The following is a 27854-nucleotide window of genomic DNA, read 5'->3' as shown; positions in this document are numbered from 1 at the left end:
CAACTTGGAAAGAAATCATTGAAAATATGTGGGGGCGATCTGGGGCCCACGCTGTTTCCAGGTTGCTGCATTTCTACAAGCACGTTCCAGGTCCGGGAGGTATCAGTGCCCCTCAGCAAAGAGCTACAGGAGGAAGAATCACATCCCAGGCTTCACGAGAAGGTGGCTGAGCACTGGAAGGCATACTGGCACCAGGTGGCAGTTGCCCTGAAATTTAAAGAGGAAGAATCGCAATTCCAGAGACAGAGTAAGGCCTGGCTTCCCCATGTGGGTGCTCTCTGTCCACTTTTCTCTTCCTTCCCACAACCCCATCCGCCCCATTCTCTTCCCCATTGCCAGGTCTTTCCCAGTGCAAGCCAACTGATCTTTCCCCCTTCTTAGGATGCCTCCTACGTTTATGCTACACTTCCTTCCCTTCTGCCTTTTCCTCATTATGTTCCATCATCCGTCCACCCATCCACTCAACATGCCTTCACTAAGCACCTACCACATGTCCAGCCCTTGTCTGTGCAGAGGAGAATCAAAGCCAGATCAGACCACCCATCAGCCCCAAAAGCTTATGGTTTGGGGCCACACAATCGAGCACACAATGACAATTTAACATGCCCGGTGATGGGAGAGGCACTATGGGAGCTGTGTGTGAGGGAGACAGCAGATAGGAAAGTCCACCCCATGGAGGGGGTTTCTGAATCTCTGAACCCTCCGTGAGATGAACAGGCATCTTCCTGGAGCAAAGGAACAAAGGGGCATTTCAGCAAAAGAGAAGAGCATGTACAAAGGCCTAGTGAGGAGAGATGTGGAGGTGGGGTGTTGTAAATAGTCCCTGACACGAATAAGAAGTGGAGTGGGTGATGGGGTTACTGTGAAAGGTGGGACAGGGCCCAGAGCAAGGACTCGGCGTCCCAGTCCCTGTCCATCTGACTTCACCTCCAGCGTGGCGCTTGCCTCCTCCCGGCCAGTGTCCTCCGTCTCCTGGGCAAACGTGTGCACAGGCAGGCAGACAGATGGACACACTTACCACCAAGATACCCATCACGCACTCAGCCAGAGACACAGCACAAGCTCCCAGATGTGCACACACACAGAGAAACAGAGGCACCAAGAACATGGCTCAAAGCCCAGGGATTTAGAGTTGTCAGAACCCAGGATCGGGTCCCTGCTGTTGTCTGGCTGGAAGGAGTGGGAGAGAAGGTCTCAGCCGCAGTGCTTAGCTGGCCTTGGGTCTCATAAAAGGCGGGGTGGGTCTAAAGCAGTCTGTCTCCCACTGGGGCCCTGCTCTGTGCTCGGCGAGGGCTTTTGGATCCTCAGGGGAGCAGGAGTGCAGGGACAGTGTGCGCTGTGTGTGTGTACAGGAGAAAAATCTTGGCTTTTGTCTGTGCATCAGCCCAGACCCTTGAGGTTCCAAGGTGGTTGTCTCCTTGGGGCCTGGAGGAATTCTGTTCTTTATGGGGTGTGCATACTAGTCGAGTTAGGGGCTGGAGGTAGACAGTGTCAGCAAGAAAGCAGTCACAAGGAGACTGAAGGCGGGGCCCCCTGGGCAGATTCAGGCTTCTGAAAGGAAGGTAAGGAAATGGAACCAGGTAAGCCCTATGCAAATAACATGCAAATGACCTGCAAACCAGCACAAATTCCGGCCCCAACTCCAGGGCTTCCTAGCCCCTTGGGGACTGCCCAGGCCATTTCTTCATCCCTGTGACACCTGCCCTCTTTAAGCAGGTACCTCAGGCCCTGGGCCTGTCCAGGGAGGGTGACCTAGAATTTGGCTCTGGGTCATGGGCAGGGGGTCCTATGGGAAGCAGCCAGTGGGCCAAACTCACAGCAAGGCAGAGGCTCTCAGGGAAGGGGCAGCACGGGGATAGGGCCCAGACACTGCACCAACATGGGGCCTGGGGGGTACGGGCTCCTAGGACCCCTGCTGCATTCCACCTCCAATCCCTTCCCAACCTCAAGCTCCTTCCAGCCTGACTCTTTCTGGATTTCTACCTCAGTTTGTCTTCCCCTCCACTCACAGGATTCTGTGGTCTTCACTGTCCCCAAATCAGTGGTTCAGACTGTAGACTCAGGAGCCTGAATACTGCGAATAAATCTCAGCTCCACATTATACTAGCTGTGTGACCTTGGGCAAGTTACTCCACCTCTCTGGGCCTCATCTGCAAAAAAGGAGAATAAAAGTCCTCCCCCATCAGCTGGCTGGGAGGGTTAAAATTGACAAGCATGTAAAAGGCTCAGTGCGGTCGGTGCTGGACACATGCCTCCCCTTCCCTGGACAGAGCCAAGCTACCCCATACCTGGTACCTGCCCTGCCTCCCTGCCCTCTATAGGGTCAGCCTCTGCCTCATCTGCCCCCAGATCTCAGCCACAGCCTAGAAACCACAGAGGAGAGGAGCATCTGAGAGAAGCTGGCATCCAGGGGCAGAGCCCAAGCCGGAGAAGAAAGGTGGTGTGGAGACTGAGTCCCAGAGCCACCAGGGAACAGACTCACAGCTTCAGTGCAGCACAGGAGGTTGAGGTCAGCCCCTTGCCCACCCTCAGTAAGCCGGGCAGTCCTGGCACACGGAACCAAGGGTGGGCAAGGACTCCTTGGGAGAGAGGAGGTCCCTGTGGCTATGACTGTAGCCTCCAAGGCCGGGGATTCTGCCAGGCCTGAGGCATGGGGCCTGTGGTATGTGGCTGTGGTCAAGAGGCCTCCCTTCTCTGCTCCCTGCTATGGGGTCTGAAATGCTTGTGGTTGGCACTGTGTTCCTATCAGTGGATGAGGACACTGGGCCCTTTCCCAGGGAGACCCTGTGACCAGGAGTAGAGCTGGGCAGGGAGCGGCTAGTGAGGGGATGCTAGGATCTTTGGCCCATTCATTGCCCCAGTGCCAGGAGAGTGATGAGCGGGGACCCTGTGTCTCGCAGCCTTGGGCACTGGACCGTAGATTTTTCAATGAGTTCTCACTTGTGCCTCTCTGGTTACTAAGTCCCCATTTCACAGAGGGGGAACTGCCCAGAGAAGGGCAGTAACTTTCCCTAGGTCACTCCGCAGAGCAGCAGCTAAGTCCCTGAACCGTCCCAGCAAGGTGGTTTCTTACTTGACATTGCCTATTCTGAGCTCAGCAGCATGACCATATTCAGTGGCCACTGGAAAGGCCAGCTTAGGGCTGACATCCCTCTTGAGGTCGTCTGACCATTTTTCTTTTTCTGAACTTCCCTTCTCACCCTGTTGTGTGGTTCCTTCTCCTACAGCTGTCACGTGGGCCATGTGTCCCCCGAACCCTCAACTCTGTCACTGAACACTCCCTCCATCTACTGCCTGAACTGAAGCAGTTTCTAGAGAGGGACAGAACATCTCTGGGATTGTTTTCCCAGCATCATCTTCTGCAAAATCTTCTCTGCCATCCACACAGCTGCTGAGTTCTCAACAGACTGATCCAGCGCTGGGCACCAAGCCCAGCTGAACCCACAGGCCGGGGCCTTGGAACAAAAGAGTAGTCATTCCAGGACTGAAGACTGGACACATAAAACTTGCAACTGTCGATTTCCCTGTTTTTCACTGTGGAAAAAGCTGGATTTCATTGAGAGCAAATGGAGCCGACAATTCCTGGGAAGTAGAATTGGGATGGAGAGATTTTTGTTCAGTCCAGGGGCCTCTTGCATGGAGGAGACGTAAACTTGACCTTTGGGGTGACCAGCTCACCTTGCTCTGTGGCCTGGGCAGCACGCTGAGCTGGTCTTCAAGGGAGGAATACCTTCCACGGGCAGCAGTTCTGGGTTCCCGACCCTTCCTGAGACCAGCCCCAAGTCCAGCTGCCTTTGGGCTCCTCCCACACCCTGGTGTCCTGTAATAAATCCCTCTCCTTCCTACTTACATGGGTTTCAGTGGCTTGGGGCCCCTGCCAGGAAAACATCCCCAGTGTGCTCCAAGCCAGACGGCTGCCTTCCTGGCGAGGCCCTTCACTGGGGGCCAAGCATCCACCCTCCACCGCCTTATTCTCAGAGACGGCGCCTGTTTGCTTCCCTGGCACAGAGGGCCCGTCCCACCCCCCCTTTGGCCCTCTTGACTGTCCCCGTATCCCAGTTGCTGCTGGGTTTGTACCTGTCTCCAAGCAGTGCAGTCCCCACTGTTGCCGGTCTGCTGTTGTGGTCGGTTACTTCTCCCCTTTCCTCTGGATTCCGAGCCTTCTTTCAGAAGCCTCAAGCCACCAACTGCCCTTTCCTTCCGGGCAGGGACCTGCACTCGCGTTTCCCAGGGACCCGAGGGCCGCTTCCCCGCGGGGAGGGGAGCGCACTGCCAGCTGACCGCGGGATTCTTCCTTCGCGGGGCGCCGGAGGCGGTCCTTCCTAGTTATCCCGCCCTCTCGCTCCCACTGGCTATGCGGAGGGCACATGGTCTGTCCTGGCCAATGAGGCGAGGGGAGGTTGCGGCGCGAGCCGGGAAACTCTTGGAGAAGCTTGGGGCTGCTGGGGACCGCCAGGCGCGGCAGAGCGGAGCCGCGGGACGCACCCTCTCCGTCCTCTGCTTCCCTCAGCACCGCGCTGGGTCGCCCCTTTCTCTTGCTGAAGGGAAGTACCTGCAGGAGACGTTAAGGCTGCATTAGTGCCTATTCCCGGCCCTGCCATTTACATTATGTGACCTCGAGCATGATTCTGGTTTTGTTTCATCTGTACAGTGAACCAAGTCCCTGCTCATAGGGCTGTGGGTGGAGTGTCAGATGATACTCTGTGTAGGGTACTTAGCACTTGCGGCCAGGGCAGAGTCTGGGCACTGTAGCCACATAATTAGAAGCCCTGCTGCCCTTTCACTAGATGGGGGATCTCAGGCTGGTTACTCGACCGCTCTGTCTGCGTTTCCTCATCTGTAAAATGGGGATAATACAGTCCCATCTCATATATATGTAAAGGATCAAATGAATTCATACAAAGAACTTAGCACCTGGTACGCACCACTGTCTGGTAACTGGTAGTTCCAGTCATTACCACCAGTGCTGTGCCGCCTCCTGGGCACACATGCACAGTACTCTGGGGCACAAACCTAGGAGCAGAAATCTCTGGCCCTGGGGTACGTGCATGCTCCAGTTTATTAGGCGACACCAGAATGTTTGCCACAGTGGTTAGACTAATTTACACTTCCCAGCAGTCTGTGGGAGTTCTCGTTGCTCCCCATCCTCGCTTAGATTTGGTATCAAAAAGACCCGCCCCCAGTCTACTGTCCCAGTTACACTATATTTTAAAGAATTGGCTTTTGTTCTAAACGTTTGTGTCAATCCGATGGTATGGAATGGTTTTCTGTTCATTTCCCTAATCACTAATGAGGTCCAGCCATTTGTATTTCCAAACCCTGTTCGTGACTTTGCTCCCTCTCCCCAACCCTTTAACAAGCATTAAAAAGAAAACAAAACATTATGGCTACCACTCCTTTATTAGTTGTATTGCAAGCATCTCTCAGTTTGTCTTTTTACCATATGGTATCTTTTGATGAACTTTTTTGGAGGGTCTAGTTTGACCTTTTTCACAAGGTCTGTGGGATATTCCAGATTTTCTTCTGTTAATTTTTAATGGAATGCATTACAGTGGCCTGGTGCCTTGTGCTTCCTAGACTCCCCATTATTCGGCTGCCACTTTTCCTTGAGCATTCCCCCTGGTCACGCAAAGGTCTCTACACTCCGTTTCTCTTCATCTCTCAGCACTCTACTAGACTGATGTCCATGTGGCAGCCCCTCCACCCTCGGCTGGGTGTCAAAGTTGTGATACCAACTATTGGTTACCAGTAATTAAAGTACTAATTGAAGGTTAGTCGTTTCTTTCAAAATGTTTTTAAGAATCAGTGATGCAGGCTCAAGACTGTCCCAATTATCACCCTCAATTTCTAGCACTTCAAAATGGCAGAGGATAGGGTCCCCGCTTGCTTTTTTCAGAGGGCTGCACAGACATTGAGGTGCATGTTATGCAGGGACGAGGCAATTACAAACCCATTCAGTGCTTCACGTCTGTGTTTTGTTTGGTCAAAACCGGGTTGTGCCTCTAAGGATGTGAATCATGGCAGAGAAAAAGGGCATAGGTATTTAGTTCCAGTGGCAGTGTCCCAGAATGTCTCCCAGCTCCAGAAAGAGGTAGAAAGCTTTTTTCTAGGCCTACATTCTGGTTACATGACAGGGACCTGATGTTCATGCCTGGAACTCATTTTGGCCCCCGTCACTCTTTCCCACTGTCTCTCTCCCTGCTACTCCACCGACCCAAGGCACTGGCCATAGTTCCCCAATGCCAGGTCCTTTGATGCCACCATTCCGTAAACATCAGTTCCTCTGCTAAAATGCTCTTCCTCATGACTCTATTTGGCAATCTCCTTCTTTCAGCTTAAATGTTACCTCTGGGAAGCCTTCCAGAGATTCCCTAGTGAGCTTTTCCAGCATCTATCTGCCCTCCCCCAGTCTAACTATATTTTAAAGAATTGGCTTTTGTTCTTGATAATCACATGTGCATCGCAGACAAGACTGTGACCTCCTTGAGCATGGGGACCATACTAAATCAGCAGGAGATCACAAAGGCTAAATGGGGGTGATCCCGTGACTCTGTGCCTGCCGGGACACTGATGTTACACTACTGGAGTCAGTTTGGGGATCAGAGCTAACCTAATACAGAAAATAGGCTGAGAGTGAGCACTTTGGGGAAAGGATGGGGGAGAAAGGTCAGAAAAAATTGGGGTTCTCAGGAGCAGTTCACTTAGTCCTGTATTCTCCAAGCTCTTGCCTCTCCCCTATTACTGTCCAGGGGAAGTCACTGACGGCGTCTGACACCCACTTGTGTGAAGAGGTAGAGGTTTATTGAAGTATAAACATTCAAGAACATGTAAGATAGAAAATAACCACAACATATACAGACACTTGCTGCAAGAGGACGTCTGAGGTATTTACCCACTGCCTAGGCTGCCCATATGCCGTCACATTCTTCCTGGTTAGAGTACATCTCTGATGGGGCAGGGGGAGCAGAGCTGCCCTGGCCGACGGCCTGCCCCACGGCCCTCGGGACCACACCTTCGGGGAACACTCCTCCTGCCCAAGGCCCTGTTCCTGGGGAGACCTGCTGGCACCCCAGCTCTGGGGCTTCGAGGCTGAGACCCTGCCGTTGTCCTTGAGGACAGTGAGGGTTTACTGAGGTGAGGCTGGGCGAGCTGCCCAGGTAAATGGTGAGGATCCAATGACCAGAAAGACACAGTGTGCATTTCCTGTGTCCTCTGGGTGGGAAGAGCACATCTTCTATGACCAAACCCCTGAGAAAGACACACTGGCCAAATGCCTGCAACGCTTTCAAGTGGGCCCAGCGCCAGCCAACTGGGCTCCTCCCTGGCACCAGATCCCAGATGTCCTCCTCTGCCTATACCCTGCGCTTGCCCAGTGGACCAAGTGGGAAAGCTTCTGAGGCCAGAAGAGGGTCAGCCCCCAGTGGATGGGGCTGTGTGTGTGTGTGTGTGTGTGTGTGTGTTAAGGGGGGAGGGGGAGAGAAAGGGAGAGAAGGCGGGGGCGGGGGCAGGGGCACACGGTGCAGCCCAGCAGAGCTGCAGGTGACCGGGCTGAGGTACTGGTTCTGTGCTCAAGCTTCTGATTCCCCTTTCCTTCCCTAGAGAGGACTGCGCACATCAGCCACGCACGGGCTCGCGTCAGTGTGGTCTCCCACCACCACAGCCCGACAGCGTCACGGTGGGTGGTGCCCTGCTGAACGCCGCAGGGCTTCCTCGGCTGGGAGGGCAGCCCTGGGTGAGGAGCGCCTCTTCCTTAGAGCAGGAGCAGCCTGCTCCAGCCCGGGGTCCAAGCGGAGGGCGGAGCGTTCGGCTGTCCTCACCTTCCGGGGCAGCTCGCCCTCTGCAGGGCCAATGGCCTCCACAGCCCACCGAGGCGGGAATGTTGAGTGAAGGGGAAACATGCAGCCTCCACCCTGGTGGGCCGGGGTGTGCGGTGTGGCTCCAGGACCCCCGTGCCCGCGAGCGGGCCTCTCTGCCCCACCTCCTCCCCAGCCACTGCGGTCCCTGAGTCATCTCTCCTGCCTGCCTCCCCACTCCTCACTGGGCTCGTAGGGAATGGCCGGAGGGGCTGGGGTGCCAGATCATTTCCTTGGCTTAGGGGGTGATCTGCTTTCATTTCTTTGGTGCTACTATAACAACAATAAAAATTTTAAAATAAAAAAACCAAGTCAGCAAAACACATATAAAAAGATTTCAGAGATGCAAATACTTCCTGAACAATTAAACATCAACAATTACAAATCTGAGGTATTTCAATGAACCTGACATCAGCAGGTTTGGGGAAAATGGGGCTGAGGTGACCCTATGAGAAGGGGGCCTAAGGGACAAGTGGGCTGTTCTCGGGAGAGCTGGCCAACAAGGGCAGGAGGGGAGCATGTGGTCTGGGAGGGCTGGAAAAGGGTCAGTGTGAAGTGGGGTCCAGGGCCTGCCTGGGCAGCCGCCAGAGGTCCTGCCCCTCCCTCAGCAGATGCCCAGTAGGCCCTGGGACCTGAGGAATGTCCTCATGTGCCCTTTCTTGAACACTTAAAAGGGTGATGTGGAGCCCTGAGGACTGCTTCAAGACTTGAATTTGAGGGACCCATACTCCAGGAACAAGACACCGTAGGCAATGTGGGCCCATGCTCAAGCAGAGAAGGGCCCCAGGGCAGAAACCCCCCATGGGAGCTAAAGACTGGGAGGCTGAGCAGGGGAAGAGACGAGCAACCCTGGGGTCATGGTAGAAAGCAGGGGAAGGGAAATAAATTAAAGGAGAAGGGGCGTGGAGGGTCTCCAGCCCTGTGTCGGCTTAGATTGTCAATACACCGTTCCCGGGGTTGGAGGTGGCCCGGGAACCCTGGAGGAGGCGGGAGGCACGCACCCTGCCCAGTTCTCCAGGACAATCCCTGATTGGACAACGCTGCCCTGATCTGCCCCGCAGCCTCTCCCTGTCCCTAGAGCACAGCAGGACCTGAATGGAGTCTGGACAGACGACATGTCCAAACCCTCAAATGGTGTCTGACATGGGGTCCGAGAGATGAGGTAAATTCTGTGTGTCAACCTCCCTCGCTCTCGGCGGGAGAGCACGGAAGGAAGCTGGCCCTCAAAGTGACCAGCTGGTGGAGGGCTCCACACTGGGGGTGCCCCTGGAGGAGGTGGGGCTCGGCGAGCAGTGGGAGCTGCTGCTGGCACTGCTCCCGGCACTTGGCGGCGCCGACCCCGCGACGAGGTGGACCACGGGCTTCTGCGCGAACAGCACACCTGTGGGCGGGAGCAGGGGTGAGGAGAGGCAGCAGGGGCCTCGGTGCTTCCCAGGGTGTTCACTGCTGCCTGACTTCACGCAAGGCTCCGCTCTGGGAGGTGCTGACAGGGCCCCCCCTCCACAGCCCTGCCTTCAGGAGCTTATAGGCTGGGGAAGGGGGGCGGACAGGTAAACAGAGAAATCTTGACAGCAAAATGTCACAAATGCTCAGAGGGAAGTGTACCCAGGGTATTGGGGGAGCAGTAAGGTTTTGGAGGGAAGGAGAAAACTGGTCAGGAGCACACCTGGGCTGTTGGAATAGGTGGAGGAAATCTCAAAGAAACGAGGGCAGGGAGAGGCAGTGAACGCCGGAGGCTGATGCAATAGTGTGGTCTCGGCAGGAGATGCTGCAAACAGGGCAGGACGCGAGGGCAAGGTAACAGGAGCCCCTGTGCCTCTGAGGGAGCCCGAGTCTCACCCTAGAGGGGTGTGAGGTGAAGCCCCTGCGGCTTCGAGGCGGAGCGGGGCTGAAGACATGTGCAGTTCAGAACACTTGCTGTGAGGTTGGGAGGAAGGCAGCTGATGGAGGCCTGGCTAATAGGGGAAGAGAGGCCTGAACTGGGGCGGTGTTGGTGATGCCAGGAGAGGAGGAGAGAGAAGAGTGGTGCCTGCTTGGCTCTGTGGGGTGAGGATGGGCATGGGGGCTCTCAGGACTGACTTCCAGGTTCCTGGCTTGGGAAACTGCAGAGCCACTGGGAAAAGGCACAGGTGGGAGACAGGCTGAGGCAAGTGCGGGGTGGGGATCCCCAGAGGTTCCTGACTGCTCCCCATTCTGAAGGAGGAGTAGGCGCTGTGGAGACGCAGGCACTGACCTCCTCCCTCCCTGCTCTGGGCCCTCTCCCGAGCTCAAAGCCCCCGAGAGCACTGCCACACCACCGGCCGGCACAGGCATGCAGGGCCTACATCCTGGCTCCCCGGCCTCCTCAACGGGCCTCCACGTGAGGCTGAGACTTCCGACTATGGCCTCTGTCCCCTCCCCGGCCCCAGCCTTGCGTACAGCACCAGGCCTGAGGTAGTGCCCCGAGGGGCCTAGCCTGCAGCCCCCAGAAGAGGAGCGTTCAGAGGCAGAGAAGCAGGCCCCGGGGCCACGCCCCCCCACTGGCGGAAGGAGCAGCTTTAAATCCCCTCCCCTGGGCCCTCCCTCTGCCCGCTGGTGGCCCATGCGTGCGCTGCTGGTACGAGGCTGCTGGGCAGTGTGCCCGGGCTCTCCGGTCTCCTCTCACCAAGCTGCACTTACCCAGAGGTGGCCAGGTTTGCTCTCCAGCTGACCCCTACATCAGCGACATGCGTGGGAAAGGACTGTGGTTCCTATGAAAGCTCAGCCAGTGCCTTGGAAAGACATGGTGCTAAACCAGCCATCTAACAAACCCTACCGACAAACTACATTTAGGGAGAGACAATTACGAAGGACTAGGGGAAAAAAAAAATAGGCCGATCCTGCTGCACTCGGATTCCTTTGCCTGGTTCAGTCTTTGGTCCACTTCACAGGAAGGGAAGGAGATGACGTCTAGGAAGGGCACCGCTCAGCCACAGTCCAAGAAAGCAGGCTCATGCGTGAGAACATGTGACAGTGGACGCCAATCAGTGGTAAAGGCACAGACTTATGGTTTCTCACAATTTTTAAATGACTTCAACTAGTCATTTAATTCAGGGCCTTTAATTCAGACAGATCAACTAACGAGCCAACCACTGGCCCAGAAGGGCTGGCTGGAGGGTTTCTGTCGCTCTGTCAAATGGGGAGGTCAGCTGTCATCCTGTCCACAATCCTCAGCTTCTACTAGTCCAGAAGAACCACTTCACCATGGGCACCTTGAGACTACATCAAAGGACGCCACCCCTGGGAAGGTGTTCAGACATAAGGGTGACAAGCGGGGCCCGTCGGGGACTCAGAGCTCCCTCCCTCGAAGCCCCAAGAGCCCCCCTCACCTGCATAGGTGGTGCCGTCGATGTCCACGGACATGCTGATGCTCCCGATGCTGCCTGTGGTCAGGTTCAGCGCCGCAGCTGCGGCCTCCGATCTGTCTTCTGCTGGGGACAAGGAGGTCAGCAGGCCCGGCCAAGCCTCCGGGCACTTCTGCCGTCCTCTCTGAGGCGCTCCCACCCTCAGCCTGGCCACAGCAGGCCAAGGTCTCCCAGTGCTGGAGAGCATCTATAGAACCTTCTCCTGGGGAGAAGATCTGGCGGGAGAACCAGGCTTGCCAACACCCTACTGCTTGCTTTCCCCACTGAGCCCCCGCACTCCCCCAGCTGTCTCTGCCCTCAGAGGAGAGGGATCCCGATCAGGAAGGAGGCTGGGCTGCTGCGCACCGGTGCTTTCATGACCCAGCAAACCGAACCCCAGCAGATGAGCATCTGCCATCCAGCAGGCTGGGGAACAAGACAGCTGAGACCCAGTCCCTGCCTCCTCCTCCCCTTACCAGGCTCGGGGCGCCTCAAGGAGAGGGTCCCCCTGCCCAGCACGTGGTCTCATCCCTGGCACTTTACCTCAACCTAAGCATCTGGAGTTAGGCAAGGCTGTGGCTCTGGCATGCAGGGCCTGCCTGGCTCACCCACTCTGCCCTTTTACCACACAGTCAGCCCAGTTGTCTTTTCTCTCAGCCTCTGGTCTGTGCAGAACGAGGAGCCCCTCTCTGAGTGGGTCACAGGGCACAGCCCCCACGGCCCCGCTGCCGCCTCCAGCTCTCCCCTGCTCCTCACCGGATGTGGGACCGGGAGGGGCTGCCTGGGAACATGCACACTCCCTCCACATGCTTATCCACGTTTGTTCTGAGACACAGTCGAGGACAAGAATGGCAATGAAAATGTGTGTGAGGGAGGAATTGGAGAAAGAGGAACAAGGGACAGGAGTGTGTGGTCAGGGGATGAGAAGGTGGGGCACCTGAAGAATTCAGGGGGGAAGGAAAGGATGTCAATTATGCTGCCAGACTTGTATTTCCTCCTTTCCTCTTGTCCCCAGGGTCACTGGCAGCTCGGGCCCCTGGCTGAGCCCTGGGATGAGTCTTTCCCCCCCAGACTGTGTCCTGTGCTCGCCTACCTCCGGGGAGGCACCAGGGTGAAGGCTGAGCCCTTTAATTCAGACAGATCAAAAGACTGGTGGGGGAGGAAAACACAGAAGCTGCCCCTGAACGTTTTGGTCTTGGGCTCCTCCTTGAACGACGGCCTTTCCTTTTTGTTAGAGAAAAGGGCACTGCCTGAGGCAAGGGTCCCCTCGGGGATGACTTCAGCTTGGTGACCTGAGACCTCAGCTGCCGCACAAGCCCCATGTGGCTCTCTGCCCTCTAGACCCCTCTAGAGGTTCACCCCAGTCCTAGGCCGTGCATGGGCCCTTGGGTGGAGCCAGGCGTTGGCACACACACACCAGGAGCGGAAGAACACAGCCCAGGCCCGGCACCCACCCCTGCCGTTGATCCTGATCTTCATGGGCAGCTGCCGGGCCACACTGAGCAAGTTGCGCTGGAAGGCCTGCTGCACCAGGCGCTGCTCCTCCTCCGACAGCCTGGCCGTCTTCTTCTCAGGGGGCTCCCCTGACTCCAGCCGCTCCCGAAGCTGCTCCAGTGCGGCCGTCCGGGTACTGGCCTGCTGGCCTGCCAGGGTCACAGGCACGGCCAGGCGATTTGGCACGGGCACCGCTGTCACTGGAACTCCATCACCTGGCAAGGGCACCGGAGCTGGACCGACCCATCCACGTCCTCCCACCCGACTACGCGCTCTCCCCGCCGTGTGTGGGACGCGGGGAGCGCGTTCCCCTTCCTCCCAGACCGCCTCCTCCAAGGGCGCTGCGGACCTTTCCTGAGAGTAGCTGCCGGGGCGATCCGGGGGCTGCTGGCACTGGTGCCACTGCTGGAGCCCAGCCCGAGGATGGGGAAGCGGACCTTGGGTGGGGAGAGAAGCGCAGGGGCCCCGGCGGCGGGAGAATAGCCAAAGAGGGAGGAGCTGTAGCCGGGCCGCCGGCCCTCCCGCCGGTTGCCGTCGATGGCTGCCTGGAGCTCGGCTGGGGAGCTCAAGGCTTTCTTCTCACACTCGTAGGCGTAGAGATACTTCATGTACCTGGAGGGAAGGAGGGAGGCAAGGATCACCCACAGTGTGGCCCCCGAGGCTGCCCAGCTTCAGGTGGAAGGAGCCTCCATGGAGCTGGCCTCTGGGACAGAGGATGGCCACCTGGCAGCACTAGATGGAAGAGGAAAGTCTGGGGCTGCTGCCCGCCCCCCCGGGGCCCCCGCAGCTGCCACTCGATCCTAACACTGCTCAACCTGGAGGCATCATTCACTGAGGGAAGTGAAGGGTATCTTCACTGACGTCTCACGCTTGCTGTGGTGCCTTTTTAGCGCGTTGGGAGAAATGAGGCCCCCATTTTGCAATGTCTTTCTGGCTCCCTGATGTCCTGACCATTCTGCGTCAGGCTGGTCAGACCCACTGTGTGTGGGCCTAGAGTGCTGTCCCTCTGTGTCAGATATACCAAGAAGCAGTTCTCCACCCGAGGACCTTGGAGGGCGACTGCTGAACTGGTTACAGTTCTGGCTTGAACTTCTGCTTCTACTACGTAAAACCTCCCCACTTCCACACAGGCCACGGCGTGCTAGGTGCCACGCGGCGGCTCATTCCACACTCTTCACAGAGCAACAGCCGGCGTGCTCCCAGGGACCAGATTCCTCACTGACTCTCATGTTCCAACTTTACTCTTGGTTTCACTGCTTCTATAACCCTTGTAATTAACTGCAGTGGTTACAAAAATAGGTCACCGATCCCCGTGGGGCCTCAACGCCACCTTCCTCTGGGTCTTCTGTTGCTGGGCAAGCTGACGACCAGGTAGAGGGACTGCGTGGAGATGTCCTGCAAAGAGTGTGGGTTACACGGCAGCTGACTGAACCGCAGCTCCACCACTTCCTAGATGGCATGGTCTTGATCAAACTATTTACCCTCTGAGACTCAGTTTGTGTCACCTGGAAAACCGGGCTAACACCTATTCACAGGGTGGACGGTGAGGCTGGAGTGAAACCAAACGGCGAGGGAGCAGCACGCAGGAGGCACTTGGGAAACGGCAGCTCCCACTACTACTCGGGTCTGGCCAGGAATTCCTGTCAGCAGGCTCCCAGTTGTTCTGGGAGTTCCAAGCACCTCGCTCACTGTGCAGTGGAATTTCCTTCCTTCCTCCCTCCCTTCTAGGTCAAAACAGCCCCTTTCTGCAGCCTCGGCTTCCTTCCCCCAGGCCCTGGCCACTCACTGGGTGCGCAGGGTGAAGGCAGCGCTGGTGATGGATGTGGGCAGGTTCAGGCCTTTGGTGACCTCCCTCCAGATCTTCTTGTTGATGATCTCCACCAGGCCCCCCTTCTCTGTCACCAGCTTATATAGCATATACAGGTCCAGGATCTGCTTGGCCATGATGGGGATTCGGTTGATGGGGGTCCCTGTGATTGTCCAGAGAGAACAAAGGGTTGTGTCATCATCACACAGAGAAAGAAGACACACGTGCATGCCTGGCTTTTGCTGAGTTGGAAATATGTTTATGAACCTGCTTGGTAGTATCATCTGACTCACACTCCCAAACAAGGCCTGGAAGCTCTCAGACTAGTTGCCAGTTCTTTTAAGGATGAGCAGAAAGGCAAGTCCAATTCACAGGCCATGTGGCCCTGGGTAAATCATGCAGCCTCTCGGGGCCTGTTTTCTGATCTGTAAATATGAGGGCTAGACCTGATGACTTCAGGTTTTTATTTTTATTTTTTGCTAGCAGTGTTAACTCCAGATTCTTTCCTATTGACGTGGCAACTCACACTTCTCTGAAGCCTTCAGAAGCCATTCGGCTGCCTCCTCAGGGAAGCCTACCTGGACTCCCTGACAGGGGAAGTCCCGTCTGTGCCCCCCTGGGTGGCTCCCAGTGCAGTTTGTAACAGTGTTTCACTGGCATACTGCCTGCTTCCTCCTCTCCTGCTACAGGATAGAGAAACAGCCTTTTCTCTCCTGTGTCTCCACCATGTCAAAGGAGCTGCTGGACACGCAGGTCTCCAGGGGGATGAAAAGCCACTCAACAATTCTCTCCCCACTTATCAGTCCACCCCGCCCCTGGCCACTAAAAGAGGGAGGGTCAGAGGAGCTTCCGCCCACTGGCCCCCAAAGGGAAGTGAAAGGAGCCAGGGGCTTGATTAGGAAACCTGGCACCAAGCAGGAAGGGCCACTAATGAGCACCGGGCGACAGCATGGAGGGCGGAGCCCAGGGCCTCTCACAGGCGGCTGGGATGCTCGTCAGGAGGCGTGATGGATGACTGTCATTTGGCAGCCTTGGGATTAATGAGCTGGAGGTCAGAGGGGAGAATTCCACAGGGCAGGGTCACCGCCCAGGGCAGAGTATGAGACTTGTTGCCTTTTGATGGCAAACTCTTTTCGCTGTACACAGGCGGCTGCCCTCTGCCTTGCCGCGCCCCCAGCCCCCGCCCCAGTCCTGCTGAGATCCCACTGCCCGCCTGGAGGACTGCAGGCCAGCCTGAGTCAAGAAGGGCTGTTTGTTTTGGCCCCTCCTGCTTCTTTCCCCTCAAGGTATGGCATTTTCTTCTCAGCCCTGGCACATCAGCCGTACCAACTCTTTTATAGAGTAATTCAAGCCAGAGAATAGAGTGAATGGCCCCATATTTATAAAGAGGAAGCAGATGAGCATGAACATGTGGGACTGCCACGGCGGGCGAGGCCTCTTTTCGGGGAGGAAGCTGAAGGTCTCCAAGACCTTCGTGTTAGCCAGCTGGTCTTTGGAGGGTCAAGGACAAGGGGGGTCACAGAATTAGATTCAAAGATTCATAGGTAAAATGGTAAAACCAGGGGACGGCTGGTGTATTCCTAAGGCACAACTCGTGTGTTGGTTAACTTTCTCTCCCTGTGCTGTTCCGGGCAGTAAACGTTACTCCTGCTTAAAGGCAAGAGCCTGATGTGGCAGACCTGGTCTCCTGGCAGGACAGGGCTGGGGTCCACCTCCTTTCAGAGGCCTGTCTGCCCGAGCACTCTCACAGCCTTGCGTGGAGACTCCAGGGGGCCTACTCCCAAGGTCCCTTGAATAAGCCCGAAACTCACATTCCAGAAACTTCCAGGACATCTTCACATGTGTGCCTGTTCACCTCCAAGTCAGAATGCTCCCACTGAGCTCCTCTTCATCCCCTAGGCCGGCTTCCCTTCCCACAGCTTCCGCTTTCTCCAGCAACACATCTCCCCTGAGGTCCTGGGCAGGAACCCCCGAGGCAGCACTGGCTCCTACTCTCGCCACCTTTTTATTTAGGAGGCTCCACTCAAAGGCATCTTCTTCTCCGGCCAGCAGCCCCCACCCCGTCCGGGCCTGCCTAGCTCAGTCAGCCGCCGCAGCCGCCTCTTTTCCGCGCACGCATGCGCTAGCTTGCATGCTGCTGCCGCACAACCCCACGCAAACACTGCTTCTGCTGCATTACTCGCTTCCTTGTTAAAAACCTACACACTCTATGCCTGGCACATGTATGTATGTGCTCAATAAATGGCATCTTATAAAAAAAATAACCTACAGACTCTTCCTGTCTTGTCTGCCCATCCCACCCACACACTTACTTTCACAGCCTGTGCTCCCCAACATGCCTAACAAGGTTATGTAGGAGGCATTTCCAGCATTTCTGAACAAGGCACTCTTCACGCCAGTTGGTTGGGTCTTGTCACCCCCAGACCAAGCTCACTTCTCCCCAACGTTTTGCTCTGTGCTCACCCTCTTTATCAAGCCTAGAATGACCTGCCTCCATGCAAATCCTCTCCACAATTCAATGTTCGTGCCCTCCAGGAAGAACTTTCTAACAACTCAGTTCCCATGGATTTCTTTCTTCGTTCTCCAATTTTCTATTATAATCCCTCCAAGTTCAGCAAATAATTATTCTGTAATTGTTTCCTGTTCATCTGGTATCCCAGAAGGGACTATAAACTCTATGAAGGCAGGCACTGTTTTTCTTTCACCACACTTTGAAATATCATAGTGTTTATACATAAAACTACCACACAGACTTAAAGAGAAAAATACTTCTCAGAGTCAAAGCAACAGCTCTGTGGTAAACCAAATAGGAATCTGGAACATTTCCCTCATGCTTACAGTATGCCCACCAGAATCCAGCCCTAGCTTTAAGGGTCTAGTGGTGACAGCCCTTACCAGAAGTCACCTCCTCCTCTCAGGTTCCAGCAGTTTCATTAGGGTCATGACCCTTAGTGAACAGATTGGGGAACTGAGGCTGAGTGTGGTTAAGTGCTTTGTGTTCAAGTCCCTCACAGATGAGACTAGGAGCAGAACCAGAGATGGAGAGCTCGGGATTTTGAGAAGGTGCAGAAATGGTGACTTCATTCACTGGGGCCAGAGAAGGAGAAACATGTTCAATAGGGGCAAGTGGCTGGGTGTGTGCCATACACAGAACAGGCGTGGCTGAGCTGTGCCCATGACAGAGGACGTGACTGGCTGAGGGAGTGCTGTCCTTCGGAACAGTCACCTTGGAGAGCCAGCCAGCACATGACTTTGGAAGCCCATTTGCAAAGACCCCCAGAGTGCATTATTTTCATTTGAATCTCTTCAACGGTGGTAAATACTCCAATGTAAAGGGTGTATTTTACTTTTAGAAATGGTTATTCATGGAGACAAGCCAGGAGAAAGGATGAAGTGACCAGGCTGTTTATACTGATTTTGTTTGTAGATGATGTGTGGCCATAAACCATGAGAGATTTTCTAGTGTGGTTCAAACTGTCTCTGAAGGCAACTTCACAGAGAGGAATTATAAATTCACTGAGTGGTCACTGGACTAAATATCTAGGCATCTGAGATGCCTTCTTTGAAAGAATTTCTTTAATAGAAATTCCATTAAAAATTAGCCTTTTAATAGTCACATGGAATGTGCCTGTTTCAGGCTGAGAACATGCCCGGGGACAAGGGAAAGAGCAGTAGATATGGGACCTGAGAAGCCAAGGAAGGGGCCAAGTGGAGTCTGAAGTCAAGGCTGCAAACCTAACCGAAGACTCACCTCTTCCCAGCTCTTCTGGAAAGAAACAACAGGCCAGCAGAGCAAGGAACCCTGGAGGGGACCCCTGCAGGCCCGCTCTGCTGCTCAGTCCCACCCTGGGCACACGCGGGTCTTGCTTTCCCTCACGCAGAACATGGCCTGGCCAGGCACCCTGGTTCCAAGAGCAGGTGGATAAGGGGAACGGCGCTTTCTTCCTCATGGCTGGCCCTCCGTGCAACTGCTCAAAATAGGCCCGGTGCAGGCTGCCCCTCAGTACTGTCAAAAGCAAAGGTGAGGCTATTCGGAGTGCTGGCTCTAGAAGACAGTATGGTTTTTCTCACATTACCCAGATAATCCAGACATAAAACCTGCCCCAGCTTTGAGTCTTCTTACAACTAAGAGATAGGCAGGACCCTCAGGCTGGTTTGCTCTGTGCTTAATGGGCTTTCCCATGCTCCAGAGACTCAGCTTGGAAGAGAGAGAGAAGGCCTTTCAGCTGAGTTGAGCTGTCTAAACAGGAAAGAACCAACGTGTCATCCTGGGGTGGGGTGGGGATGAGGGATCAACACATTCAGGCCTCAGTTTCCCCACCTGTGAAATGAAGAATTTGGACTAAGTAACTTTCAATTCTGAAGTACTGTGAGCCTATGAATGAGAATTTAAAAACCAAAATCAGCACTTATAATTGTTACCCAAGGGAGGGTGACTCAGTTTTGGGGTCCTGCCTGAATTAAGGGATGATGTTACCAAGTGATTTGGGATCTTCTCCTATGAAGGGTACACGTGTGGCTTGGGGCCAGGTCTCAGAAGTCCAAGTCCGCAAGCCCTGGCTCTTTCCCCAGCCTTGCAGAGAAGTGGGGGGGGTCTCTGGGCTGCTCCCTGGGCTGGACTGTATCTTCCTCTAAGGAGGCCCTTCACCTGAGAGATGTAAAAGCAAACTGCAGAGAACCAGGGAGGGAGCAAACAGCCGCTGCGGAGAGCTCTTCGTGGGTCACTAGCGTTGGCCCTGCAGGAGGCCGAGTCTGGCCCAGCCGCCTCCCTGAAGGGGTGTGAGCACCTGACGGGGCAGCCTGCAGACTGGAAGCAAGCCTGCGGACTGTCAGTCATTACTATCAAAGCAGGAGCTAGGATTCAGAGTAATTAATCATGCTCCTTCTGACAGGAATCCAGGGCCTTATCTGTACCCCAAGAAATGCCACTGGTCTCCAGTTCCCTCCTCAATAAAGGAGACTGACAGTTTCAACAAAGAGGCCCTTTATCAGATTTCAGCCAGGGAGCCTGAGGCAGCCCGGGGACCATGTGGAAAAGGCTTTTATGAGGGCCAAGGACCCAGTGACGCTGCGGGTGCTGGTCGGGCTTTAACCCTTGGTGGTGGGATTGCCGCTGCAGACCGGCACCAGCAGGCCAGAGCCGGGATGAGGAGCTTCCAGCACAGACGGAACCAAACAGAAGCTGCTCCCTGGCACCTTGCTCTCCTGCATGCCACTCTGACTGCAGACAGAGCTGGGGTAGGGGTGAGAGCGGAGGGAGGGGGGAGACGGCCTCCTCAGGCACTAGGGACAAAGCTGAGAGACGGCAGGAGTGTCGGCGCGCAGGCCACTTCCGTCCCACTGGAGAACTGCACAGCACGTCCCAGTGAAGACCAGAAGCAATCGGGGCAGGGACCGTTGAGAGCCACATGGCTGCCTTCCTGCCCACTGGTCAGGGGTGAAGGCCCAGGACCCAGGGTGTGGCCCTGCCAGGCCCCTCACTGCTTTTTCCTGGCTTGAAAAACTCATTAATCATTCCCATAGCCTGTCAAGAGAGCTGGGGCAGCCCGCCAGAGGGCCTAAAGAGCTAGGGTCCAGGCTAGGTGGGGAATGTGCACAGGCAGGCACGCTTCCTGTCCCCTCCTCTGCATCTCAGCTCTGGCCCTGCTCTAGTTCCGCTGCCCAGGACCAAGGAGAGAGATGAACAGTGGTCTCCTCCGCCTTGTTTATGTAGACGGTAACTCCCACCGGGGAGCTGGGTGGCAGTGCCTGGTGGTGTGCAATGCAGCGTGCAGCTATGCTCCACAAGACAGGGCAGAGGGACAGGAAATGTCCTAGCAGTGGGCTGACCGACAGGTATCCCTCAGCCCCTACCTCTCCCTTCCTACTGAGTGGGTCGGAGTGACATGTGGTGCAGCAGATCCATTTCAGTACATAGCTCGCTGGATTTCTGCTTCTGTGTTACCCCTGTAATCATCCCTCAGATCCAAATACAAAACATTTCCAGCACCCCAGAAAACTCAGGCCCCTTCCCGATTAACAGGCACTTCTTACCCACCTCCAGGAGGTGATCATCCTGATACGTATTCCCACAGGTGATTTTCTTGAACTTTACATAAATGGAATCATGTAATATGTATCCTTTTCTGTCTGGCTTCCTTTGTTGAACTTTTGGTCTGGAGAAAAACCCCCGTGTACAGCAGCAGTTCATTTTTTTTATTGCTGTGTGGTATTCTATGCATAGAATGACTATGCCATCACTTAGTTATCCATTCCACTGCTGATGGACATTCTTTCCAGTTTTTGGCTCTAATGAATGGTGTTGCTATGAACATTGTTGCATGTGTCTTTCAGTGAGCATAAGCACTGATTTCGGTTGGGTATCCACCCAGGAGTGGAGTTGCTGGGTTGGCATATGTTTAGTGTCAGTAAATATTACCAAAGAGATTTCCAAAGTGGTTATGCCCATTTATGTACCCATTAGCAATGCATATATGTTATAGAGGCACCACAACCTGAGAGGATCATTTTAAACACATCAATCCTTTTGATACTCTAACACAGACTAACTGCTTCAGGTGAAGTTCAGACAGTGTGAGCAATGTTTCATGCTATTATGGATAGTAATAAAATAATGGTTATGGCTGTGCTATCTCCTTCCTTATAACCTGTGTTCAGTAAAGTTCGCCAAGGAGCTAGAAGGAGGTGGACTGTCGAGTATTCTCTGCTTTGCCTGCTGCTGATCAAAAGAACTGGCTGGAATCTCCTGGACGGGAGGGGTTGGGAGGCTGGCCAGGGAGAGACAAAGTTGAGGGCCTTTTGGCCTGAGCAGAGAACAGCAGTCTGAGCTTCCATTGCCAGTCCATGTCCTTCACCTCTCAAGACCCAGCAGGTTTTCCCAGTGTTAACGTAGGTCAAATCCTTGGTCTACACATACCCAGGGATGATTTCCTGAATACTGGTTTACCTTGGACCAAAAGAGGCAAAACTATCCACCCAAATTTCACCAAGTGTTAGAAGTGTCAATAAAAGATTTTGAAAGTGAAGAGGCTGAATTTAATGACAAAAGCGAGCTATTCAAATTAATCACGCCTTTTAGAAACCAGATCCCTTCCCCATTATCATGATAACTGAGTAGTTATAGGATATTAAATGACTATTAAAAGTGGAAAAAAAGAAAAACTGTTATCAACAGCAGCTGAGTCACCCAGAGAGAGAAAAAGATCCAGCCTCAGACAAAAAGATAAATCCTAAGAAAAAGATTTGCATTTTATACTTTCATTTGGAGATAAAGCTAGAAAATGAAGCCCCAAAGCCTATTTCATCTGACAAAGACAACGTATTTTAGTCTATCAGGAAGAGTGGCCACAGCAGAGAACATTTACTGCAAGACACAAAGAATATATGAGAAATTGCCTCCACCAAAAGGCAAAGCAGTATATGTCATGAACATTTCCTTGCTTCAGATGGATAGATAAGCACACAACAGAAGGAAAAACACTCAAACTGCACTTTGAGGCAGACCAAGCCCTTTTCCCACAGTAAATTCTTTGTATATACACATCAAAAACAGATCCAACAATCCATTTGGGAAAACCAAGGTCAGTTTGCAGCCTTGAACAGAAGTGGTGGGGGAGGGAGGGCAGTTCTCAAGGGGAGGTCTTGACAAAACTTGTCTTCCACCAGACCAAGCAAGTTCCAGGTCCAGTGTGCCCAGCTGGGGCAGGGACAGGAGAGAGTCTTGCTTGTGGGTATTCTGGGTATTTGCAAGATACGATCAGGGCTTCTGTCTCCAGTGCCCGCAAGCCCCATCCCATCTTGCCTTGACAGATGGCAGCGTCGTGCTATTACGAATTTTCACATCTGCCTTTCCCTGAGAGATACGCCTTCCTCTGAGATGAAGACTTCTAGCACCATGAGTTCTGCCCCATGCTAACTGCCAGATGCTGTCAGAACCTACCGGACGCTGGTGCGTAGAGGCAGGCCAGCACTCACTCTCTGTGGGGCTCAGAAGGCTGAGGGAGAGACAAGGCTTCCACGGCTCCAACAGAAGCCATGGAGCTGCTGGTGCTGGGGTCAAGTTTCTCAAAGGCAGTGCGGGAGAGGGAAAGAGCACTTGCCTGGGAGTTTGGGGACTAAGTGCTAAATCAGTTCATTGTCTCAGGTAAGTCACTTAACCTGGGGGCTTGGTGTCTCCACCCCAGAGCTGGAGCTGTGGGGAGCAGCAGATCAGAAAATGGGTTGAAAGGGTTCTGTAAAGTGCATGGGAAAACGATAATAAAAGCAATAGCAAAATCCTCCACCTCTTCCTCTCTGATGAGGCTACACTACAGTTCCCCCGCCCAGGGAATAAGAAAACAAGCTTTTCTTCCTCACTGATGAAGGAAGAATGGAATTATTTATTAGCCTTTACTTATCAACCTTTCAAATTAGTCCCCCCCGTAGGGTTCCCCTGGAAAACTTACCAGGCAGTGATACCTCAGAAAACCACCCACAGTGAGTTAAATTAGCCAGAGAATTTTATTTACAGGTTGGCTTTATTTTCAGCAAAGATATGTGTATTTTACACACACACATGCGCATACACACAGTTAAAGGTGAGCAAAAGGGGGCATTAGAGTTCTGAAATCTAACCAATCTTCCTAGAGAAACATACGGAAGGGGCAGAATCAAAAGCCACAGGTTTAATTCAATTTGAGTTCAGTCAGCAAAAGAGGAAACACATTATTCAGCAAGGAAAGAGGAAAAAGCACTTGGTTTTCACACTATTTTGGTAGAAAACTGGTAACAGGGCTTCTCTTGTTTTCTATTTTTTGGTTGAGAGTGGCACATTATCTGTTGGTAGCTCAACAGACACAATCATGGATAAATACACAGAACTTCAAAGAAATTTCCAAATTGACTCTAACTGCACCCTGTCTTTTATTGATAAGGAAACTGTGACCCCCCCAGATGGGGAAGATCTGCTCAAGATCATGAAGGGCGGGGTGTTGGCCCCGTCTTTCCACTTAGTCTAAAGCTCTTTTCCCCCGTCTATATGCCTCCAGACAGGGCTCCAAGAGCTGTTTCCGAGGCAGGTGGGAGGCAGTGAGCCCAAACCTCAGACTCTTCTGGGGCAGTTTGCCCTGCTGGTGGGGGAGGGTCACCAGGGTGTAAGTCACCCAGGTCTGGCCTGGCAAGCAAGGTGCCTTGAGCTGAAAGGCCCATCTGTTGCAGTCAATTCACCCAAACATGTTAACAAGTGAAAGAGACCCAGCACAAAGCAGCGGTTATGGCCTGGCCCCCTCCCCCTGGACAGCTTTTTTATCACCGGCAGCTGTAGTCATTTGGGGCAGCCTGCTGTGTGCCGCCTCCCTCTGAGCCCCATGCACTTCCTCTGTGGTGTAGCCTGCTGTTGTCAATGCTGCCCAGCCCAACTTACAGCCCAGGCAGTGTTACCAGGCCTTTCAAACTCAAGCCATTTTCAGTGGCGCCTCACAGGAGCTCTCTGAAGAACTCGGAGGACGAGTTGCTGCCCTGCTGCGGAGGCCTGTGAGGCTTTTCCTTGGACCCGTCTAACACGGTCTGGCTCCAGAGGGCCCCTAGACACTCCGATTTGGGAATGACAAATAATTCACTGGTGTCTAGGGACCCTTGGCCTCACCATTCTGTGAAGAGCAAAGACAGTAGGCTTTACATGAGTAAATGTGGAATCTGCTCCTAGACCTCTTGAACCACACACTCTGATTCAGAATATCAGACATGAGTTTTCCAGGGAGGAAGTCAGTGTGAATTCATAGGGAACAAGCCCCACACTGTCTCCCTGCCTCAGTCCCCACCCTCAGGTCAACTACACGCTGCTGCCACAGCAGATTTCCTAAAGCCTGGCTCTGCAAACATGTCACATGTCTTAACTTCAATAACTCAGCTATATGTCCACAGCCTGGAGTGCTAAATTCTTGGCCAAACACAGCTCTTCACAGGTTGGTGCGAGCTGACTCGCCCAGGCCACAGACAAGGGTTCTTCCAGCTAGGCCAAGGCCACACCTGCCCCCACAGTTCTGTACCACCTGTGGCGTTTCCTCTGCTCCAGTGGAGCTGCTGCTCCTCAGAGGCCACCCCTGTGCAGCCCAGCCCAGGACAAGGGTCCCAGCACTGACGCCCGACACTTAGCCACAGTAGGGATGCTGGCGATATTGCCTGGCACAGGCCCCAGCGCACTCAGGTACTGCTACCTGAGTCGCAGTAAGATGAGTTCCATAAAGAGTTTCTCTGCAGAGGCATTTTTACATGTTCATCCTCTGTCCCATCCTTCTATGCCAGTGGTTCTCAACAGGCAGGCAATTTTGTCCCCCAGGGGCATTTACAATGCCTGTAGACACTTTCAGTTATCACAACTGGGGGGATGCTCCCTACAACAAAGGGCTATCCAGGTCCCAAAAATCAATATGCTGAGGCTAAGAAATCCTGCATTAGAGTAACTAACAAGTGGCAAAACTGACTTGACTGCTGCCCTTCTGTTGGTGATGCCAGCTAAGACTGAAATGCCTAACATACGTGCTGGAGCCAGAAAAAGATCTGCTCATAAATTGACATGATCAAAGGGAGTCACTTATTCTTGCTTTTGGTTTGCTCAGAAACACACTACATGGCAGTCTGGCAGTCCCCAGGAGTCTCTCAGCACATGCTGCTCTACTGCTGACTTCCAACTCCAGGGCGGCCATCTAACAGGGGCAGCTCAGCCTCCCTGCGAGGGGCCAGCGAGTTAGAAAAACACTAGGACTTCTCGTACAGAAAACATGTTCCCAGCACCACCCTGTCTGGCGCTGTGCTAACACTGGGGACATAAAGAAATGACAAAGTGGCTGTCCTCAACGAGTTCCTAGTCTTTACACAGCAGCAGTAAACAATACCAACCTTCACCCTTGGCTAGGCTGATTTAACTTCCATTTTCCTTTAAAAATCCTTTGAGAAGGGAAAATATAAAGTAGCAAGAAAAGCAGTGGAGCTACACCTCTGATTAAAATCTATATTGCTATGGCAGCCCTCAGAGACAGGAGCAGCTTCTGGGTTTGCACCAGCTGGGCTTGTGGAGCTTGTAAATAATTAAAAGATAATTGGAAGGGGAGACCAAAGTATTAACTGGATTTCTCTCTCTCAGAGCAACAAGGGAGTTTCGCTGCTGCTAGTCACATTATCTGTTGGGATTATATTCTTGTTTTTTAGTGACACATGCAGCTCCAGATAACAGCTGGAGGAGTGAACTAATCAGGGCTGCATAGGCTCTTATGATAGGCTTGGAGATGGGGGGCGACCCAAGACTCAAAACTTTCAGTTACCTTTGCAAGCAAACCAGCAGTAATAGGCATGCTACTGAGAAGGCAATAAGACTTTAGAAGGTAAAGGAAGGGGAAGGAGGGAGAGAGGGGGGTGGGGGTTGGGAGGAGAGGGAAAGAGGGAGAGAGGGGAGGTAACTCAGAATGTTTAAGCTGCTGGGGGCTGCCATTAAAGCTTAGCCTAGGATAAGAGGAGGGTTTCCTTCCCAGGTCTCAACCAAGGAGCTAACATAGAGACCAGATAAAAGCAGGGTCCCGGGGAAGAGGCTAGTAGGAGCAGCTCCCTCCTATGGCCCTGTCCCAAGGCTGATAAAAGTGCAACTGCACACGTTGCCGAGGACCTTCTCTTACGCTGCGTTTCTGGCCATGCTTCTTGAGGGCTGACCAGCCTGGTGAACCCATTGCTATGACAGGATACAAAGCCAGGAAGCTGAGTTACTGGGCTCAAGGCTCAGTCACACAATGGTCCCAGCAGAGATGTGTGGCTGGTGGGGAGGCAGGGGGTACAGGGAGAGTGAGGACAGAAGGACAGACAAGAAGGAAGGCCCATGGACCCTACAGCAAAACTGCAGGAATGCCCCAACCAAGCCAGTGGATGCAAAACCCAAAGAGCCACTGGGTAGGAAAAACAGTTAGCCTTTCCTTTTCCAGATCATCTCAGACCCTCCCAACCAATCCTGAGAGACCTCTAGTCTTTCACTGGCCTTTCTCAGTCTCTATAAGCCTAGATGCTCCAACAGGAAGCCCCACTTACTGGTTAAGTGATGTCTAGGGTTATTATAAGGCTAAGAAAAAAGTATGTTTGAATTTGAAATGATTCCAGAGATCAGTTAATCAGAAGAAGACTGACAAAAATAAGGCAGAACCAGTTTGGATGATCATTCCATCCATTTCCTGCCAAGGTCCTCTCTGTCATCTTCGGTCTGGTTGTCAATTACTCAGCTTGGTCTGAAAGCAAATCAGTCGCACATGCTCTTGCTCTCCTGGGCTAAAAGATGCTGGCACTCTGGAGGGAGGATGTCTAATGGTGACCTGCACACAGTAGGCACTTGATAAATACTGAGTTGGAATGCTGAGCATACTGTATACTCACCCCTCTTCTGCATAAAGATGAAGAGGTCATCCAGGAACTCTTTCCTTTCCGGATCACCGTCCAGTTCATACAGCTGTGATCCCAATCCCCCCAGAAGAAAACACAATGAAAAATTCCATCTTATGCAGGAAGTCTTACATCAGAGACACATAACCATCTGAATGACTACAATGTGACTCAGAAGCCACTCCTGTCCTTGTTTCTTGGGGAGCAAGTTCAGCAACCATTACCACAAAGGAAGCATTACAGACCTTGGCGAAATCTCGAGAGATCTCTCTTCCCCGGCCTCCATCTGCATCATCACTCCAGGCCAAACCACCATTCTAAAGCGGAACAAAAGCACAGAGTTCAGAAGGAACAGAAAGAGGGTGGCAGAGGACAAGGCGACCATTTAGGGGAAGATGAAGGCCCTTAGCTATTGTGCTGCCCCGGCACACACTATAGGAGAACGCTCAGGTAACCGCCCCTGCTACACCTACACGGACTTTTTTTTCCCCAATGATGGTTCCAACATAAGAGGGAGTCAGGTGGAAGAATCATTTCCATTTGCTGGGAGAGGGTGGGTGTTACTTGCACTTGTCCAGACAAGGACAGAAAGGCCCAGTTTTCTGATAACCTGCTCACAACCCCTGCTGATCTTTGGAAGCCATCACTCTTAGATGTACCAGTTTTCTGCAGGTTCTGTATGGTATGTGTGTTTGAATATTATACAGTATATTGGGAAGATACCTGGCCTGGCTTCTCATTTAGCACTCTAATTGGGGGGTAAAAACACTCTACTCACAGGGAACAGGACACAGATTCCCAACTGTGGTCTCTCAGTCAAGCTTCCCCACTAGAAGCCCTAAGTCTGGTGATCAGAAATCCCTAGTGATCTGAGGGCTCCCAGGGCCTGAAATTATTCCCCAAGGTAGAGGCTCTGTGCCACTAGGGTGAAGTTCATTTTCATTA

The 27854-nt window shown here is 53.4% G+C and overlaps 1 protein-coding gene across 4 annotated transcripts in view; it reads right to left on the bottom strand.

The window, feature by feature from the left end:
- ARID3B (AT-rich interaction domain 3B) overlaps positions 1–27854 on the bottom strand; it is a 57647-nt gene continuing 29793 nt past the window's right edge. Inside the window, exons 3-11 of one of the 4 annotated variants that reach the window (XR_008992672.1) lie at positions 27155–27226; positions 26904–26976; positions 14496–14679; positions 13059–13321; positions 12670–12924; positions 11201–11299; positions 4078–4552; positions 2010–2150; positions 1–207 (exon numbers count right to left, since the gene is read on the bottom strand). Coding sequence is in view for 2 of the 4 variants with exons in the window: in XM_036907675.2 (XP_036763570.2) it covers positions 9077–9234; positions 11201–11299; positions 12670–12924; positions 13059–13321; positions 14496–14679; positions 26904–26976; positions 27155–27226 (1104 nt within the window). In the remaining 2 variants the exon portion in view is untranslated. Of the gene's footprint in view, positions 208–2009; positions 2151–4077; positions 4553–8174; positions 9235–10950; positions 11112–11200; positions 11300–12669; positions 12925–13058; positions 13322–14495; positions 14680–26903; positions 26977–27154; positions 27227–27854 lie in introns of those variants that run through there. The other 3 variants (XR_008992673.1, XM_036907675.2, XM_057488974.1) reach the window with 3 other exon arrangements.

Source organism: Manis pentadactyla, chromosome 11 (assembly GCF_030020395.1).
Source record: "Manis pentadactyla isolate mManPen7 chromosome 11, mManPen7.hap1, whole genome shotgun sequence".
NCBI lineage: Eukaryota > Metazoa > Chordata > Mammalia > Pholidota > Manidae > Manis > Manis pentadactyla.
This window is presented reverse-complemented; position numbering and strand designations above follow the sequence as displayed.